Genomic DNA, 18,930 nt, shown 5'->3' with positions numbered 1-18,930 from the left:
GATGGCTAATCAAGTTAAAGTTTTTGAATGTGGAAATGTGACAAATTAAAAAACACAGGGAAGTAGTTTTTTCTAATCTGAGGGGGGAAATATCAAGAAAGTATTAACTTCTCCCACATAACTCAGTTTATGACAGTTACACTCAGATTTTTCCAGAATGTTAAAAGTACTTTGTTTTTCCACATTTGCATATTATCGTTTTAAAACATTTCCACATATATCATCACTTTTAACTGTTATATTTACCTCTACTTGACTAAGGCTTGAAGTAATTTGCCTAAGGTCACTCTATCAGGACTCTACTCAGATCTAAAGGGTCTAATTTTTCTTCCTGCCATGATTTGGTCTCTTACCTCCCATCTGGGAGACTTCTTTCAATTCACCTTTTCCAAAATACAAACCCCTAAACTCACCAATTTCATAGACTTCCCCAATATGAATCATACCCAAATTTTCCTTCCTCACCTTTTATTATCCTTGCTTTCACCACCACCCTAGAATGAGTTTAGCCAAACTGCCAAGTCTGAGGGAACAGTCTCCACAAGACTGTCCTCACTTAGACACAAGGCACAAGTTCATGGGTCCCTAGAACCATCCTCACTTCAGACCAGCTATTTACACATCTGGAAGCCCTAGCCACCTCACAGTGGCTAATTAGCTAGAGCAACTCACAAAACTCAGGAAAGCACTATGCTTACAATTACAGTGTTTTTATAGCAAAAGGATACAAATTAAAATCAGCCATGGGAAGAGATGCTTAGGGCAGAGTCCAGGAGGGGTCCAAATGGAGCTTCCAGCCATTTTCTTCCCATGGAGTCATGGAGGGCATTACCTCCTTCCAGCCATGATATGTGACAATATATACACATTATTGCCAACTAGGAAAGTTTTCCCAAGACTTTAGTGTCCAGAGTTTTTATTGGAGCTCAATCAAACTGCCCATTTGGCTGACTTTTAGTCTTCAGCCCTTCCCAGAGAGTAGACTAATGATTTCAGTCTAATTCCTCTAGAGATTGGAACTGATACAGCATAGCTCAAAGCCCCCATCATAAAGACATTCCTGTCAAGCAGGACACTCCAGGGGCCTAGAGATCACCTCCCAGTATCCAAGGGCAAAGGCCAGACCTCTCTTTGGGAAGAGCTAAGAGAGTCATATCCATGTTGATCAGCCCCCCCACTTGCTTAAAAGGGTTACTTCGTATACACTAAGTGGAGGGCTATGCAGAGAAAGAGAGGCTACAGTTAAACTGATTACTGAGGCTGATTTCTAGATACAATGTAAAATTCTTCCTGGTACAATGTAGAATATGTATAATGAGGAAATGTGGAAGACCTTCCCTACTTTTTCACTGCATTCTGAGTATTTGTGAGCATACAGTAGCACCCTCAGACATGCCAACATGGGTTCCATTTCTACCTGGGGCTGTGATTTATTTCCTTCCAACAGGCTACCAAAGAGCAGTACATCTAGTGAAAAGGATATTTGGTTGGGAGTCAGAATACTGAGGTCTGACCCTGGCAATGACATTGCCAGGTGGGTACCTTTGGGCTAGTCACTTCATCTCTCCGGGCCTCAGTTTTCTCTTCTGTAGGACACATAGCTTAGATTAGAACTACCGCTGATTCTAAATTGACCCAATTTCCCCAAAACTACATAATTGGTCTTTACTGTAAAGTGGACTTCCTTACTGTTAGCAGAGGTACTTCATTCAAATCTCCACTTGCTTCACCCTAATACAGTATATTAGGTCTATGTCTCAGTGAGATACATTAAGCAACTCTTTAAACCAATGATTCTCAAAGTGTAGTCCTAGGACCAGCATCATTAGAACCAGCTGGGAGCTTGTAAGAACTGCAAATTCTCAGACCCCACTCCAGGCCTAATAAATCAGAATTTCTGAGGGCGGGGCCCAGCAATCTGCTTTTACAAGCCTTTCAGATAACTCTGATGCACCCTCAAGTATGAGAGCTACTACTTTAGATGGTACTGTAAAATATAAACTGTTGCATGATTTTGAAGAAAAATCACAATAGCATAGTAGTTATCAGGTATCATGCATGGTTCTAAGTGCTATAATATATTTAACTCATTTAACCCTTACAAGTCTATCCGATAAGTACTATTATTCTTTCATGTTATGGAAAGGAAACTGATCAAAGATGAGCATTGTGGGTACTCACATACATAGAAAATTCAAGCAATCTTCTTTCATTTTCTATGTAAGAAATTCTGATTGTGAATATTCTGTCCCAATCAGATCATATATCAAAGTCCATGTTTTCATTTTTGGTTCAGGAACTATGAGTACCATGCCCACATAGAGCTCTACTAGGCAGCATTTTGTTAGCTACTTAATTTCTTTCACCTTCAAGTGTATAATTCAGACCTTTTATAATTTTTTCTGGCTCTTTCCTCAACTGATTAGAATACTGAGGTTTTACTATAGTAATAATAATCACTATAATTAAAATAGTAGCCAGTATTTATTGAGAACCAGACCCTGTGCTGAGGGCTTAGATAATCTCCGACCAACTACTATAGTAGGCAGGTTTTATTTTTAGTTGCAGTTTACAGAAGAAGAAACTAAGATACAAAAAGGTAAAGTAACTCACCCAAAGTAATAAATCTGGTGTGTGCTGGTCCTTAAACAGGTTATGGCACATTTGTGAAACAATCTTTAAGAAGTGTGGTGGTTATTCTGGGAGGTTTCCTAGATGGTTTCTTTTATTATTAAGTATTAGAAGCTTTGTGTTTATACTTTATTAATAATAATGTGGTGTCTTTATATGTTTATAAATACTTGTTTGACCCAACTATTAAACATATGTTTGTGCAACCAGGATTACCAAGTCTTGCAATCAAATTAGCTTTTTAATTAGTTTTGGAAATCGTATTTCAAAAACCCAACAGTTGTATGTTTACACCAACCTTGGAAATATTTGAGCTGATTGACAGCTTGATATTATCACTGTCTCTCTTATCAACCCCTCTGTCTGGTTTGCCAGGAGCATACAACATAAAAATGAATGGGGAAGCAATGAGAATGACTCAGCCAAACTCTTATCTTTAGCAGAGATGAATAAAATGGAGTCATGAGGCTGCTTTTGACAAAACGGAGTCTGGTTGCATGGCGCTTTTAAATTCTAGAGCAACTTTTGTCTGCATTGAATCTTTCAAGGGCTTCTTATTAAGTAGCCCTGTCCCCAGACTGTCAAAGTAATAATCTTCCTCCAAGTGGGAAATGTATGGAAAGCAATGCATTTGATGATCACAGAGATGATGGGTGACACGTAAAATTTCAGTATGGTAGATTGGATCTATTTGAAGAACGGAGATTTAGAACTTAATCTCTTTTTCTACCCAGGTCTGGTGAAACATTTCCTACAGTACTTGTCTCTATTGCAATTATACAAACAGATGTGCGGTTACTAAGAGGGGAGAAGAAATATCTGACAAGGAAAGTAAAAAGCTCTTGAGAAAGATTAAGAGAACAATTCAAATCAATGAACATTTACTAAGTGCCAGTTATATGCAAGGCGTTTCACTAGGTTTTACCATTCAGGAGAAGAGAATTAACATTGGTTCAGTGCCCTCCTATGTGGCTGGCCTTATACAAAGCACTTTATATACTTTAACTCATTTTATTCTTGCCACTATTCTAAAAGGTAGCTATGTATCCCCATTTTACAGGTAAGAACACTAAGGCTCTAAAAAGCTAAGTAAATTTGCCCATCTCAGTTTAGTAAAGGAGGAAATAGAATTCTAGTTCATATCTGTCTGGTTCCAAAGCCTATATTCATTCATTTTCACACCCATTGTCTCATTTTCATTCTACAAGTAGAGTAATTCTTTTTTTTTTTTTTTTCTTGGTAAGAACACTAGAGAAAATGTGCATGGTGTGCGTGGACATTGTGTGAATAGTAATAGAACAAGGAATTATGTTCATTTGCCTTTTACCAAGTTATTACTATGTACCAGACCTATTACATATTATCTCACAACTCTATGAAGACATATAATTGTCCACACAAAGCAATGAAGAAATCAGACCTTCGGTTCCCTGATAAATAATCCAGTGTGGTTTTCGCTCCCTCCAGCAGTTGACAGGCATAATTACACAATGATACTTGAAGCTACAAGTATTACAAATACTAGAGCTACAAGAAGGAAATTCAGTGCATTCAAAAGTTGAACCAAAAAAAAAAAAATGTGGGCCTGGAAGTGGGCTTGCCCTTGAACTGCTTTTTTGTACTTTCAAATGTCTTTAGACAATAGATAATCAATCAGCTTGTAGCACTAATTTGGACAAAACAGTCGAAAGAAGTACATCTTCATCCTTAGTGTGTACCAGCAAACAGTAGGTGTGTTCAAATTTCAATCTGTGAGCCCTGAAGGCTCTACATGATAATTTGTACAGAGTACAAATGACCAGATGTGTCTGCCAGACTGTAATGCCCATCAGTGAAAAGATGCAAATCTTTTGATCTCTTGAATACTTGACTCCTTGGGAATACTTGAGAATAATCGATAACATAGGCTGGATCAACGTGTAGGTCCAGTAATACTAACAGAGAAAAGGTAACTGTTTCAAAATGCCTTTAGCAAACCCAATCTGCAGATTATTATTGGTGTGACTATTGCTGAAACAGGTGTTGGGTTCATAAATTTGCATAAGAAAATGTTTCTCTTGTGGCAGCAGCCCATACAATAATTGGTGCCATCTGTATTTATCTGTGGAAGTTTGGTTTCTAATATGAATGCAGAGAATTGTGTGCTAATTTCATAATGCCTATTTTATTCTGAGGGTGCTTGACTTTGGAGAGATGTTCATCATTTCTAAGGAAAATACAAATTGAAGGAAAATGTTAAAGTAATGACATTATGTTGCTTTTTCTTCAAGGATTGTTTTCATTTCTGACTACATAAAACAATATTAAGGCCACATCTACAGAACTGCTTCTTCAGAGCAGTAAGTGGGGAAGATCCAGCTAGAATGGAAAACCAGCAGGCCCTGTCCACATATTTATAATTCTCTTTTGAAAGGCACTGCTTTCACTAGAACCTCTCTTTGCCGGAAGTGTTCTGTCTTCTTACCTCTCAACCAATTAGTAGAAATCAGAATTTGGCACAAACTTCTTATTGTATCTGACACAACTGCTTTACCACCTGAGAAAGCAGAAGCCATTTGAGTTGGAGTTTTATCTTGGATCTGTTTCTAATGGGGGAAGGACAAATAGAAAATTGTATGAAAGCTTAGTTTTCCAAAATCTGAAAGACAGTAACTGGAGACGTCTAATAAAGCACGTCTCAGAACCATAAGGACAGTCCTTTTCAATGATCACCATCTTTAAAATCAACTTTCTTGTCTCTAGCAATTCAAGCAAATTGCAAACCTTTAAGATAAATAACTGTTTTAGGTGGACTATGTATGTATTCTTTTTTTTTTTAATTTATTTATTTTATTTATTTTATTTTTGGCTGCGTTGGGTCTTCATTGCTGTGCGCAGGCTTTCTCTAGTTGCGGTGAGTGAGGGCTACTCTTCGTTGCAGTGCGTGGGCTACTCATTGCTGTGCCTTCTCTTGTTGCAGAGCACAGGCTCTAAGCGCGCGGGGTTCAGTAGTTGTGACACGCGGGCTCAGTAGTTGTGGCTCGTGGGCTCTAGAGCGCAGGCTCAGTAGTTGTGGTGCACGGGCTTAGTTGCTCCGCAGCATGTGGGATCTTCCCGGACCAGGGCTCGAACCCGTGTCCCCTGCATTGGCAGGCGAGTTCTTAACCACTGCGCCACCAGGGAAGCCCTGTATTCTTTTATATTTTATATTCTTCTACCTCCAGGTCCATGAAGAACTTTATCAATTAAAGGAGAAATTAACAAAATTCCCACTTGAGGAAAAAGGCGAAACTCTTGACATTCAGAATCTTGAAACAGCAATCAAAAGGACTGAAATGGGGTTAAAAGTAAGTAGAGTTTTAGATATTAAATAAAATTCCAGAAGGAGACAAGGATTCCTCAAGAAGAAAAGAACTGTGCTTTTCACAGGCCCCATGTAATTCTGTAACAGAGGTGGGCCTCAGTTGGTCATCACCTTTCCCATGCTGTTCCTTTTTTAAAAGGATGATTATTAACTGATTGATTTACGTGCCATAAGAATGTGAGGCATTGATAATATATGATTATGAAGTGATAACCCCTAAAATGTGGTTTAATAAAAATCATTTAGAGTTTTAAAAATAACTACTCAGTCCAACAATATGCCTGACAAAAAAAAGGATTCATACCAATACATTGCAGAGAGTTTCTATCAGATTCACCAGGATTCTAAAAAATAGTTTACTTTTCCCTAATAGCTTAAGTATTTTGAGATTAGTCATTTTTGTAATATTGTAACCTAGTACATAACAATGGAAATAGAAAAGAAATACACCAATTTTGGAACAGAGAAATAAAGTAGATAGGGACTTCATCATTATTAGATGAACATAAGGGCATGGGAGAATCCAATCTTCAGACCAGGATAACATTCATATATAAAACAAGGACCTATTAGCACATGGGTCCAAATAAAGGCCATCTCCATCTTCCAGACCTCTGACGATCAGTGTCTCTGCTCTCACTTCTGACTTTCACTCTACCATGTTATTAGCATCCCAGCTCAGCTCCTGAGGCTGAGAGATGTGGTATATTTTGTTGCCTCATCAGACTAGCATGCCATTGTCCTATATTACATGATGGTGAGAAGGCTGGACCCAGCTGGAGTCTTTGGGTTGGCCATTTAAAATAATCTGTTACCTAGAGGCCAAACTCTTTCCTCTGATGCTTGCCTGAAGTCCCCATAAGGGAAAGACATTACTCAATGTCAGGGTTGCCTAGCAAGTTTCCCCAGCTAGGTAGCAAACTGACTATTGTGCAGGTTCATTTGTGAAGAATGCTACAGGTCACTTAAGCTTTGAGTCTCAATTGTTTATGCTGCTTTTTGGGATAAAGTAATTTGGTCTTGAGATGCCTAATGATACCTTAGCCTTGAAATAAACACATAGCATGTTGTGTCTTTTGGCTTAATTACACCATTCCAAGAGTTAACCTAATGAAATGGAGTAAATTAGCTGAGGATCTCAAGTCCACTCTAATGGCCTAAACTTTAACTTTTCTGTAACAGATTCACATCGAGAAGTATTTAAATGTTGTACACCAACGTGTTTTAACAACTCCTATTGATGATAACTTATATTCTTCTCGTGCTTCCAAATGGTAAGTAAAATAGCCATTTTAAGGTCCAAAATAAGTACGATTAAAAAAAAAAACTTTTCTCACACAGGTGAGATGACTGTAAAGACAAAACTCCTTGGCTTTGTTCTTATCCATTCTACTAATTTCAGTAGAAGTTTTGCATAAGAAGTTAATGGCAAAATAGAACTACCATATGACCCAGCAATCCCACTACTGGGCATATACCCAGAGAAAACCATAATTCAAAAAAACACATGCACCCCAATGTTCATAGCGGCACTATTTACAATAGCCAGGACATGGAAGCAACCTAAACATCCATCGACAGACAAATGGATAAAGAAGATGTGGTACATATATACAATGGAATATTACTCAGTCATAAAAAGGAATGAAATTGGGTCATTTGTAGAGACGTGGATGGACCTAGAGAGTGTCATACAGAGTGAAGTAAGTCAGAAAGAGAAAAACAAATATCGTATAATAATGCATATACGTGGAATCTAGAAAAACGGTATAGAAGATCTCAGTTGCAAAGCAGAAATAGAGACACAGACGTAGAGAACAAATATATGGATACCAAGGGGGAAAGGGGTGGGGTGGGAGGAATTGGGAGACTGGGATTGACACATATACATTATTGATACTATGTATAAAATGGACAACGGATGGGAACATGTTGTATACCACAAGGAACTCACCTAGTGCACTGTGGTAACCTAAATGGGAGGGAAGTCCAAAAGGGAGGGGATATCTGTGTGTGTATGGCTGATTCATTTTGTTGTGCAGTGGAGGCTAACACAACATTGTAAGGCAACCATACTCCAATAGAAATTCATTAAAAAAAAAGAAGTTAATGGCAGAATTTGGACTTCAATAAAATTTATTCTCCATTACTTGTACTGCATTCTAATGCTTGACACCATGACAACTGTTTCACGGTCCTAGTTTTGGTGTTATATATATATTTTTATTTTTAGTAAAGCATATCCAAAATTCAGCTCCTAAAGGAAATACTTTAAAGCAAATCAATTTTTACGCTATTCAGATTATGTGGGACTTTCTTTACAGTTTTTAGCCTGTCATATGTGCTTTACTGTAAAGATGATTTTGGTATCCAGGGTAAACAAAACAAAAATAATAAAACTTGCTTGAAATATTCATTATATAATACATCCTAAGAGATGGTTTATTAAAATTAGAATTGAGTTAAAGAGAAATGACCTTTCCACACACTACTATATGTAAAATAGATAACTAATAAGGACCTACTGTATAGCACAGGGAGATCTACTCAATACTCTGTAATGACCTTTATGGGAAAAGAATCTAAGGAAGAGTGGATGTATGTATAACTGATTCACTGTGCTGTACAGCAGAAACTAACACAACATTGTAAATCAACTATACTCCAATTAAAAAAAAATAAAAATAAAAAAGAGAAATGACCTTTCCTTACTTTGGACCTTCTTACATCCAGGCTTCCTGAATTTGAGAGTATATAGATTAAGGTTTTGTACTCAACTTAAAACCCCTGTGGCCCTATTTGCATCATACATGTATACCAAGCATAAGTGAATCATATCAGAGAGTGAGGTCAAGTTTCAGAGAGCACACATGGAAACATGGAAACCTAGAGACACAGCCACATCCCAAGCCTCAGGAGTGGGGAGCAGAGGCTTGGGTGTACACTCTGCCTGTCTCCCTTTCTCCCACATGAAGGTAGTACCACAGGCATCCATCATCCCTTGGCAGAGGCAAACCTTCCCTAGTCTGTCCAGTTTTTAGTCATTTACATCTTAGATTTTTAAATTTGGGAATAACAATATGACCTGCAAATAGGTTAATACACATCATCTTTTGAAAGAAACAATCTGTAGGGAAAATCATAAAAGGGATTCTTGGAGAAGAAAATATTGGAGGTTACTCTACCAACTTATATTGACTCAGTTCTAAATCAAGAGAGCCACACAGGGCAAAGTGGGAGTCCTATTCAGATGGCAGCCAGGTGATCTGTAGTAGGTGGGGAGTGTGTAGCCAAAGGACAGAAGGTACAAACAGCAATAAGAAAGCTCCAGAATGGAGGGGGTGGGGAAAGTAAACAGGAGAAGAGACGTCTGCCACCAACTCTAATCAAAGTTCTCCTGTTCTGTCTCCAGCTTTCTCTTTGTACTCTCATCTTGACAAAGAACAGAGAGTCTGGGCTGTAGATTTGCAAGCTATGATAACTGAAAAGAGCACACTAGGTAGCAGAGAACCAAACAGAAAGATTCTGGCAGAGACCTTTGCTTGTACAGTTCTTCCCTCTGGCCAAGGTGTACCCTTGCCCCTTTTTAGGGTCTGGAAGAGTAAAGGAAGATGTTAGCGGGGGCATTCAGCTGGCTCCCAGAAGTGGTCCTTGGATCCTTTCTTTCCTGTTCAATACAATAATACAGTCACCGGCCCTCTTATCAGGGAGATGGGAGCCTGGCAAGTTTGTAGGAGCCCTACGAGCCTGGGGAAGCATCTCAGTCATAGCTGTGGATTTGGGATGCTAAAGTGGCACACAATTTGAAAATGAAATGAGGGGAGCCAAGGTCAAAACTGGAGAAGAGTCCAAACTGGGTTTTCAAAGTAAGCGGACCCAAGGCAGGCCCTGGGAGTGGAAGTGTGAGTCACAGGGCATGGCTCAGGGCAGAAGAGGAGCAGCGGCAGATGGAAATGGAAAACATGAGACCCAGGAGCTCAGGGCCGGTTGTCTGTGACTGTCATATTCCCAGGTAGATACTCACACCTGGCTCTGCACTTGGGGCGGTGGGGTGTTGGGGGAGGGGTTGTCCAGAGACTGTCATGAATAGACTTGGCTTCAGAGTCTGCTGTGGCCTCCCGGGAGATTATATGCAAAGCAGGTTGCAGAACCCAGAATTTCTTCAGGTTCACATGTCTGGGAGGAGCAGGACTGGCCAATTCATTGCATTTTTCTTCTGAGGTTCCATGACAAAGTCCTTAGGATACCCAAGTAAACAAGGAGTTTTTTCATGACTGATGGAATGACTCACTGAGAAACAGGTTGCTCACAACTGATCAGGAGGCCAAAGGGGGAGACATAGTTTCATAAAAGTTTCAAGCTGGGGCAGAAACTGGACCTGGCCTTGGATCCCCCAAGGATATCAGTCAAAGAATTTGGGTGTGCACCCATAAAATGTGCTTGCTTATTTATTTATAAATTATATACTTATTATCATAGAGTGAATTATCAACTAACACCAACATAGAAATGTTTCAATAATGAGATAAAGATGAACTAAACAGTTAAAAAATTTCTTTTACTTTATTAACAGCACAAAACTTCTTTCTCTTGTAAAACAGGTTATTAATTATAATGTTTTGCTTTCTTAATCTTGTTAATCATGACAGCTTTATACTGGTTGTGGCTAATATCCCCAAAATACTCTACACTTAGCTGAGATTCAGCATTGATGCTGGTTGGATGTAAGCCCATATTTTAGTTAGTCTTCTGGATAATTTTTAAGTTTAGGGGGCTTGGGGAGGCTGCCTCTTCATAAGTTTGATTGGTTAATCATCATTTTTACATTTTAATATGGCTGAAGAAAAAGCTAGAAGTAAAAGTGTAAGTTCTGCCATTTTCTTGTTTTTCACCAATGCTTGTTATCATTTTGTTTTGTCTTGTTTTTGTTTTTGTTTTTTTGCTGCATGGCTTGTGGGGTCTTAGTTCCCCAACCAGGGATTGAACCCACGCCCTCTGGCAGTGAAAGGTCAGAGTCCTAACCACTGGTTCGCCAGGGAATTCCCAATGCATGTCATCATTATCTTAAATACAGTGTGGCTTTTCACAGGATTTTTTTTTAGGACACCCATCCATTTTTCCAGGCTTAGTTTAGTTAAAACTAAATAATATAATCCACAAACCCACTTCATGAATAAACTGCAGTTCACTCTAATGCTCTGGAAAAACACATACAATGCTGGCCCGCCTGTTCGTTCTTTTGTGGTTTGGAGCTTCCACTCTCAGGAGGTATCCAGAAGTGCAGGTGACATGACCACGTGAGGGAGCCAGTGACAAACTGAGTATTAAATAGTAGTACAAAGTAATTTCTTATTTTTATTTTTTATTTTATGCATTTCTTATTATAGATAAATAGAAGTTCTTACACTCTCTTCACACGACGAATGGCCTTGTCTTATGTATCACCTGAGACGTGGGTACCCTATTTGAGAGACTACAGGTCTAGAGTGATGGTTCTTAAACTTTGGTTTGCAGTCCTCTTTCACTGGCTCCCAGATGGGGTCCTGGAATCTGCATTGTAACAAACACTCTGGGTAAATCTCATGCAGATCATTTGTGCTTGGGATCCTTGGGACATGCATGACTCCCTGGAATCAGTATTCTTTTGGCCAAATAGAGGGCCTGCCTCTGTGCAATCAAGAGCTTAGTCCTGGAAATTCTGCTACCCCATTGCTATGAAGGGCTAGAGTAAGCCTCTTGCACTAGGACTGAGCCAAGAGTGGGACCTGGCAATCAGGCTGGTAGGCTGGCCAATGTCTGCTTACACTGTGAGTCTGGTGGAGTGTCAGGGGCCAAACAACCATGGCAGCAACTCCTTCTGAGAGGAGTGGCGTATAATAAGGACTACAAATTCCTGTTGCTCCTTTGACAGTACAGCACAGTTCCTATGAGTAACTGAGATTCAATGTTTTTCAGATATATGGGGCTTCATTCTATTATGGAAGCCCAGGAAATTGGGAGAGTTCATTCAAAATGAGTACTATCCCTGAATCCACCTTTAAAAATTATTTAGAAAAGATAAACAATAATGATCATCATCATCATTATCATCAATAATTTTAACACTTGACAGTTTACAAAGGACTTTTTTTTAAATCTATGAGGTAGATATTTACCCTTTCCTTTTAAAGCTGTGCAAACTGAGGCTCACACCAGTGTTCCAGGTCACACAGGTCATCAATAGTGAGGCCCACATACTACCCAAAGCAATCTACAGATTTAATGTGATTCCTACCAAATTACCCATGATATTTTTCACAGAAATAGAACAAATAATCCTAAGATTCATATGGAACCATAAAAGACCCAGAGTCGCCAAAGCAATCCTGAAGAAAAAGAACAAAGCAGGAGGCATAACCCTCCCAAACTTCAGACAATACTGCAAAGCTACAGTAATCAAAATCAGCGTGGTATTGGCACAAAAACAGACATATGGATCAATGGAACAGAATAGAGAGTCCAGAAATAAACCCACACACCTACAGTCAATTAATCTTCGACAAAGGAGGCAAGACAGTCTCTTGGGAAAAAGTCTCTTCAGCAAGTGGTGCTGGGAAAGCTGGACAGCTGCATGTAAATCAATGAAGTTAGAGCTCACCCTCACACCATACACAAAATTCATCTTAAAATGGCTTAAAGACTTAAACATAAGACATGACACCATAAAACTCCTAGAAGAGAACATGGGCAAAACATTCTCTGACATAAATCATACCAATGTTCTCTTAGGTCAGTCTCCCAAGGCAATAGAAATAAAAACAAAAAATAAATAAATGGGACCTAATCAAACTTACAAGCTTTTGCACAGCAAAGAAAACCATACACAAAATGAAAAGACAACCTACAGAATAGGAGAAAATATTTGCAAATGATGTGACCAACAGGGGCTTAATTTCCAAAATATACAAATAGCTCATACAACTAAACAACAAAAAAACAAACAACCCTATCCAAAAATGGGCAGAAGACCTAAATAGACATTTCTCCAAAGAAGACATAAAGATGGCCAATAGGCACATGAAAAGATGCTCGACATCACTAATTATCAGAGAAATGCAAATCAAAACTACAATGAGGTACCACATCACACCAGTCAGAATGGCCATCATTAAAAAGTCTACAAATAACAAATGCTGGAGAGGATGTGGAGAAAAGGGAACACTCCTACACTGTTGGTGCAGCCACTGTGTAAAACAGTATGGAGGTTCCTCGGAAAACTAAAAATAGAATTACCACATGATGCAGCAATCTCACTTCTGGGTGTATATCTGGACAAAACTATAATTCAAAAAGATACATGCACCCCTATGTTCATAGCAGCACTATTCACAATAGCCAAGACACGGAAACAACCTAAATGTCCATTGACAGATGAATGGATAAAGAAGATGCGGTACATATATACAATGGAATACTACTGAGCCATAAAAAAGAACAAAATAATGCCATTTGCAGCAAAATGGATGGACCTAGAGATTATCATACTAAGTAAGCCAGAAAGAGAAAGACAAACACCATATATCATCACTCATATGTGGAATCTAAAATATGACACAAATGAACATATCTATGAAACAGAAACAGAATCACGGACATAGAGAAAAGACTGGTGTTTGCCAAGGGGAAGGGGGTTGGGGGAGGGATGGAGTGGGAGGTTGGGGTTAGCAGATGTAACCTTTTATATATGGAATGGATAAACAACAAGGTTCTACTGTATAGCACAGAGAACTATATTCAATACCCTATGATAAACCATAATGGAAAAGGATATTTTAAAAAAAGAATGTATATATATGTATAACTGAATCACTTTGCTATATAGCAGTAATTAACACAACATTGTAAATCAACTATACTTCAATAAAAAAATTAAAAAACAAAACAAAACAGCAAGGCCCAGATTGAAGTCCAGTCAAGTGTCTGCAAGTATCCTCTCCTACACCATAGCTACCTGAAAACCAGGAGGCCTAATTTTCACAGGGGATGGTTTTCCTTTTTCCCAGGGATTGCTCAAGAAAAAATCTGGTAGTTTTGTCTAATAGAGACAAAACTCAATAGATACAAAAAGTGATGATAATGGATGCAGCACATGCAAGATTTTCCTAGCAGTCATTCAGAAAACAATGATAAGGACATTATCAAAAGTGGTATATTTTCTCCAAAGAGCTCAAAGTGCTTTTGTATTTTTCAAAATAGGTTTCATTATTATCCCTACTTTGGCAATGAGTCTTCTTCTATGTCAAAGTGTGGTTCTTCCTCTTATCATTGCTGGCTTGCACAGATTTTATTGCTTGAGATATCTGCTCACACTGTTCTTAATGACCACGCTTTGCTTATTGACACTAGGAGGGTGACTACCATCTGTACCAACACCATCAGAACTGCACAGAAATCTTCATTTATATTCTATGATGCTAGTGTTTGAGGGGGGAAAAAAAAACAAGAACAAAGCAGATAATCGTGAGAAACAGTGAGAAGGAAAGAAGAAGTTTCTGTTAAATGATGAGTATAGATTAGAAGGTACATTTTCACTCAGTTATTGAAGCCCCCTTGGAGCCAATCTCTTCTGGGTTGTTACAAAGCAGTACACAAATCCCACTTATACAGAATATGACTACATCCTAGTTACAGAGAGAGACAAAGCACAGGTTGTTAACACTTGGTCATCTAGGTGAAGGGTATTTGGATGCTCACTATTCTTTCAATTTTTCTATGGGTTTGAAATTTTTTGAAACAAAAAATAAAATTTTTAAAAGCATCATAAAATTTAAAAATAACAATAAATTGGAAAACATTTCCAACACACATGATACAAAAATTGCTAATATTCTTAAATACAAAGTGCTCTCGCTGATAATAATAATAATAAAAACCCTTGACATAGACAAAAGGACATCAATAGAATACTCACAGAGCTAGAAATGCAAATAACCAGTAAATAGGTGAAAAATATTTAATCTCACTGGTAAACAAGGATTAAATTATATATTACTGTTTTTCTTAACAAATTAGCAAAACATGTCATTTAAAACACCCTAATACTCAGTGCTGATGAGGGGGCTGAAAGATGGGCATACTTTTATACTACTGGTGGGAGGTATAAGTTGTCACAAAGTTCTTAAAGGAGGTTTTTCAACGTATGTGAGAAGATTTTTTAAATTGTTATTTTTTAGTTTAGTAGTTTGTATCTAGGAATTTATCCTAGGATATAAAGAGAGATACACATGGATCTCTGTATAAGTTTGTTCATTTCAGTGTTACATTTAGTAGCAATAAACTTGGAAATACCTTAAATGTTAACAGTAACAATGATTAAATCTGCAACACATCTGTGTATTATGTAGCTATTAAAACCGATATTGTCCAAGATATTTTCATGACATGGAAAAATTCTCACAGCTATGTTGAGGGGAAAAAAGGGGGATGCAAAATTGTATCTCAATTCAAATTCACTTTTTAAAAAAATAAATTTATTTATTTATTTTTGGCTGCATTGGGTCTTCGTTGCTGCACACGGGCTTTTCTCTAGTTGCGGCCAGCAGGGGCTACTCTTCGTTGTGTGCATGGGCTTCACATTGCAGTGGCTTCTCTTGTTGTGGAGCACGGACTCTAGGCACTTGGGCTTCAGTAGTTGTGGCATGCGGGCTCAGTAGTTGTGGCTCTTGGGCTCTAGAGCGCAGGCTCAGTAGTTGTGGCATACACAGGGCAGGTTGATTTGTTAGTTGTTCCACGGCATGTGGAATCTTCCTGGACCAGGGCTCGAACCAGTGTCCCCTGCACTGGCAGGCGTATTCTTAACCACTACGCCACCAGGGAAGTCCCCAAATTCACTTCTAAATACATAATCTACAGAGGAAAAAGGATTTGTAAGAAATACACTAAGAGAGTTTCACTTCTAGGAAGATGGTATAGACATACTTTCCCCTATTCCTTCTGATAAATACAATTAAAACCCCTGGATGTTATATATAAAACAAACTTAAGAAGACTCTGAAAGGTGGAGAGAAGGGGAGGACATGATTGTGAGGTCCCTGGATTTTCCGCTTGCCTCATCTCTCCCATATCTGACCTATTTTATTTTCATTTCCTCTGAAGAAGTTCTCAACATTTCTTGCAAGACAAGTCGCTGGTGACCAATTCTCTTAGTTTTTGTTTGAGAACATCTTTATTTCTTCTTCACTTTTGAAGATAATTTCACTGGATACAGAATTACAGGTTGGCGGGTTTTTTCTTTCCACTCTTCAAATATTTTACCTCACTCTCTTCTTGCTTGCGTGGTTTATGAAGAGAAGTTTGATATAATTCTTATCCTTGTTCTTCTACAGGTAAGTTTTTTCCCCAGTCTTCAAGATTTTCTCTTTGTCCTTGGTTTTCCATAGTTTGAATATGATTTGTCTAGGTGTAGTTTTTTTGGTATTTATCCTCCCTGGTATTCTCTGAGCTTCCTGGGTGTATGGTTTAGCATCTGTCATTAATTTTGGAAAATTCTTAGCCATTATTACTCAAATATTTCTTCTGCTCCTTTCTTTCTTCTTTTTCTGATATTCTCAACATGTGTATGTTACACCGTTTATAGTTGTCCCACAGTTCCTGAACATTCTGTTCTGCTTTGTTAATTTTTTTTCTCCTTGCATTACATTTTTGGAGTTTATATTGACATTTCTTTAAGCTCACTGATTCTTTCCTTGGCCATGCCCAGTCTGTTAATAAGACCATCAAAGGCATCCTTCATTTCTGACAATATTTTTTATTTCTAACATTTCCTTTTGATTCTTTTTGGAGCTTCAACCTCTCTGCTTACATTACCCATCTGTTCTTGTATATTGTCCACTTTTTGCCATTAGTGTCTTTAGCATATTAATCATAGTTATTTTTAATTCCTGGTCTGATAATTCCAAAATCTCTGTCATATCTAAATCTGATTCTAATGCTTGCTTTGTCTCCTCAGACTGGTTTTTTTTTTTTCTTGCCTTTTAGCATGGCTTGTCATTTTTTGTCAGAAGCTGGACATGATGTATTAGGTAACAGGAACTGAGGTAAGTAGGCATTTAATGTGAAGTAAGTAGGCCTTTATCTGGCCAGGAGTTATGCCATATTTACTGTCTTCTGTAACTGTAGATGTCTGAGGCTTCAATTTCCCCAGCTATCTTTGTTTTTGTCCCCCCTATTGTTTTTGGGTTTCCCTAGAAACTCATTCCTAAATAGAATCTGAGACTTGCGGTTCTTTCACCTGTAATCCTCTGTATGTAGAGGCTCTGTGGATGTAGTATGTGCTGGGGAGAAACATGCAATAATCCTGTGATTAGGTCTCATTCTTTTGGAGGGTCTGTGCCCCTGTTACCATCACAAGTTTTTCTCAGCATTTTCCCCCCCTTAGGTGAGACAGGAAGACTAGAGGGAGCTGGAGTTAGCTAATTGCCCTTCTTCAGGTCAGATAAGGCTTTGATAAAACAGTTTTCCCTGAGACCTAGCTTTCATTATAGAGAACAGAACAAAGAACAGAACTTGGAGTATTCTCTTCCTTTTTCCCTGCTGGAAGCAGGAGGGGCTTTTTCTCTGATCTTCACAGAGAATACAAGGTGGGGCTCCTAGAGGTAAAACTCATGGAAGTATGGGTCGTCCGCCATCCTAAGACTTGGCCCCTCAGAGTTTTTAGCTCTCAAGGGAATCCACACTGAGCCTCCAGAAATTTGTGGACTAGAATTTAAGTGCTCTTCCCAGTACTGGCTCCAGCAGCGGGTTTCTGCTCTTGGGCTTTATCCACCTCTTTCTCCAGTTTTGAAGGCAGCAGTTTGCCCTGTGATCTCAATTCTTTGATGTATCTAAGAAGAGTTGTTTTTCTGATTCTTCAGCTTTCTTGCTGAGGATTGGAGCGATAACTTCCAAGCTCTTTACATGTTGGAATGAAACCAGAGTCCATAAATTGCTTTTTAATTGTAATTTTAGAAAAGTGGGCATCACAATAGAATCAAGAAAGTGAGTCATTGGTTGTTGAGTTTAATTGACCTTAATTATGTTGACCATCTTAAAGAACTGGAACCTGCTTTAAAGTTAAAATTAAGACCTACATTACAGACATATACACATTCTAACAACTTTATTTTGTTTGCACATTGCTATCCCATGGAACTCCTCACTGCTTAACAAGGAAGACCTTTAACCACCTTTGATCCTTAAGTCTCTGCAATTATATAAAATAGAAGTTTAAAGAGTATAATGATGGGGACTTCCCTGGTGGTACAGTGGTTAAGATTCTGCCTGCCAATGGGTTCGACATGGGTTCGAGCCCTGGTCCGGGAAGATCCCACATGCCACGGAGCAACTAAGCCCATGCACCACAACTACTGAGCCTGCGCTCTAGAGCCCAGGAGCCACAACTACTGAGCCCGCGTGTCACAACTACTGAAGCCCGCATGCCTAGAGCCCGTGCTCTGCAACAAGAGAAGCCACCGCAATGAGAAGCCCACACACCGCAAGGAAGAGTAGCCCCCGCTCGCCCCAACTAGAGAAAGCCCTCACGCGGCAACGAAGACCCAATGCAGCCCAAAATAAATAAATAAATAAATTTATGAAAAAAAATAATACTAAAAAAAATAAATGAAGAATATAAGGATGGGGCTTCCCTGGTGGCGCAGTGGTTGAGAATCTGCCTGCCAATGCAGGGGACACGGGTTCGAGCCCTGGTCTGGGAAGATCCCACATGCCGCGGAGCAACTGGGCCCGTGAGCCACAACTGCTGAGCCTGCGCGTCTGGAGCTTGTGCTCCGCAACAAGAGAGGCCGCGATAGTGAGAGGCCCGTGCACCGCGATGAAGAGTGGCCCCCGCTTGCCGCAACTAGAGAAAGCCCTCGCACAGAAACGAAGACCCAACACAGCCATAAATTTTTTAAAAATTAATTAATTAATTAATTGAAAAA

At 38.9% G+C, this 18,930-nt stretch overlaps 1 protein-coding gene across 1 annotated transcript in view; it reads left to right on the top strand.

Annotated features, from left to right (window-relative positions):
* Positions 1 to 18,930, top strand: part of IQCH (IQ motif containing H) — a 215,198-nt gene that overhangs the window by 858 nt on the left and 195,410 nt on the right. The window contains exons 2-3 of the mRNA XM_036843582.1: positions 5,835 to 5,957; positions 7,157 to 7,248. Coding sequence (XP_036699477.1) covers positions 5,835 to 5,957; positions 7,157 to 7,248 — 215 coding nt within the window. The remainder of the gene's footprint in view (positions 1 to 5,834; positions 5,958 to 7,156; positions 7,249 to 18,930) is intronic.

Source organism: Balaenoptera musculus, chromosome 2 (genome assembly GCF_009873245.2).
Source record: "Balaenoptera musculus isolate JJ_BM4_2016_0621 chromosome 2, mBalMus1.pri.v3, whole genome shotgun sequence".
Lineage (NCBI taxonomy): Eukaryota > Metazoa > Chordata > Mammalia > Artiodactyla > Balaenopteridae > Balaenoptera > Balaenoptera musculus.
Note: the sequence above shows the minus strand (reverse complement) of the source record. Positions and strands in the feature narration are given on the sequence as shown.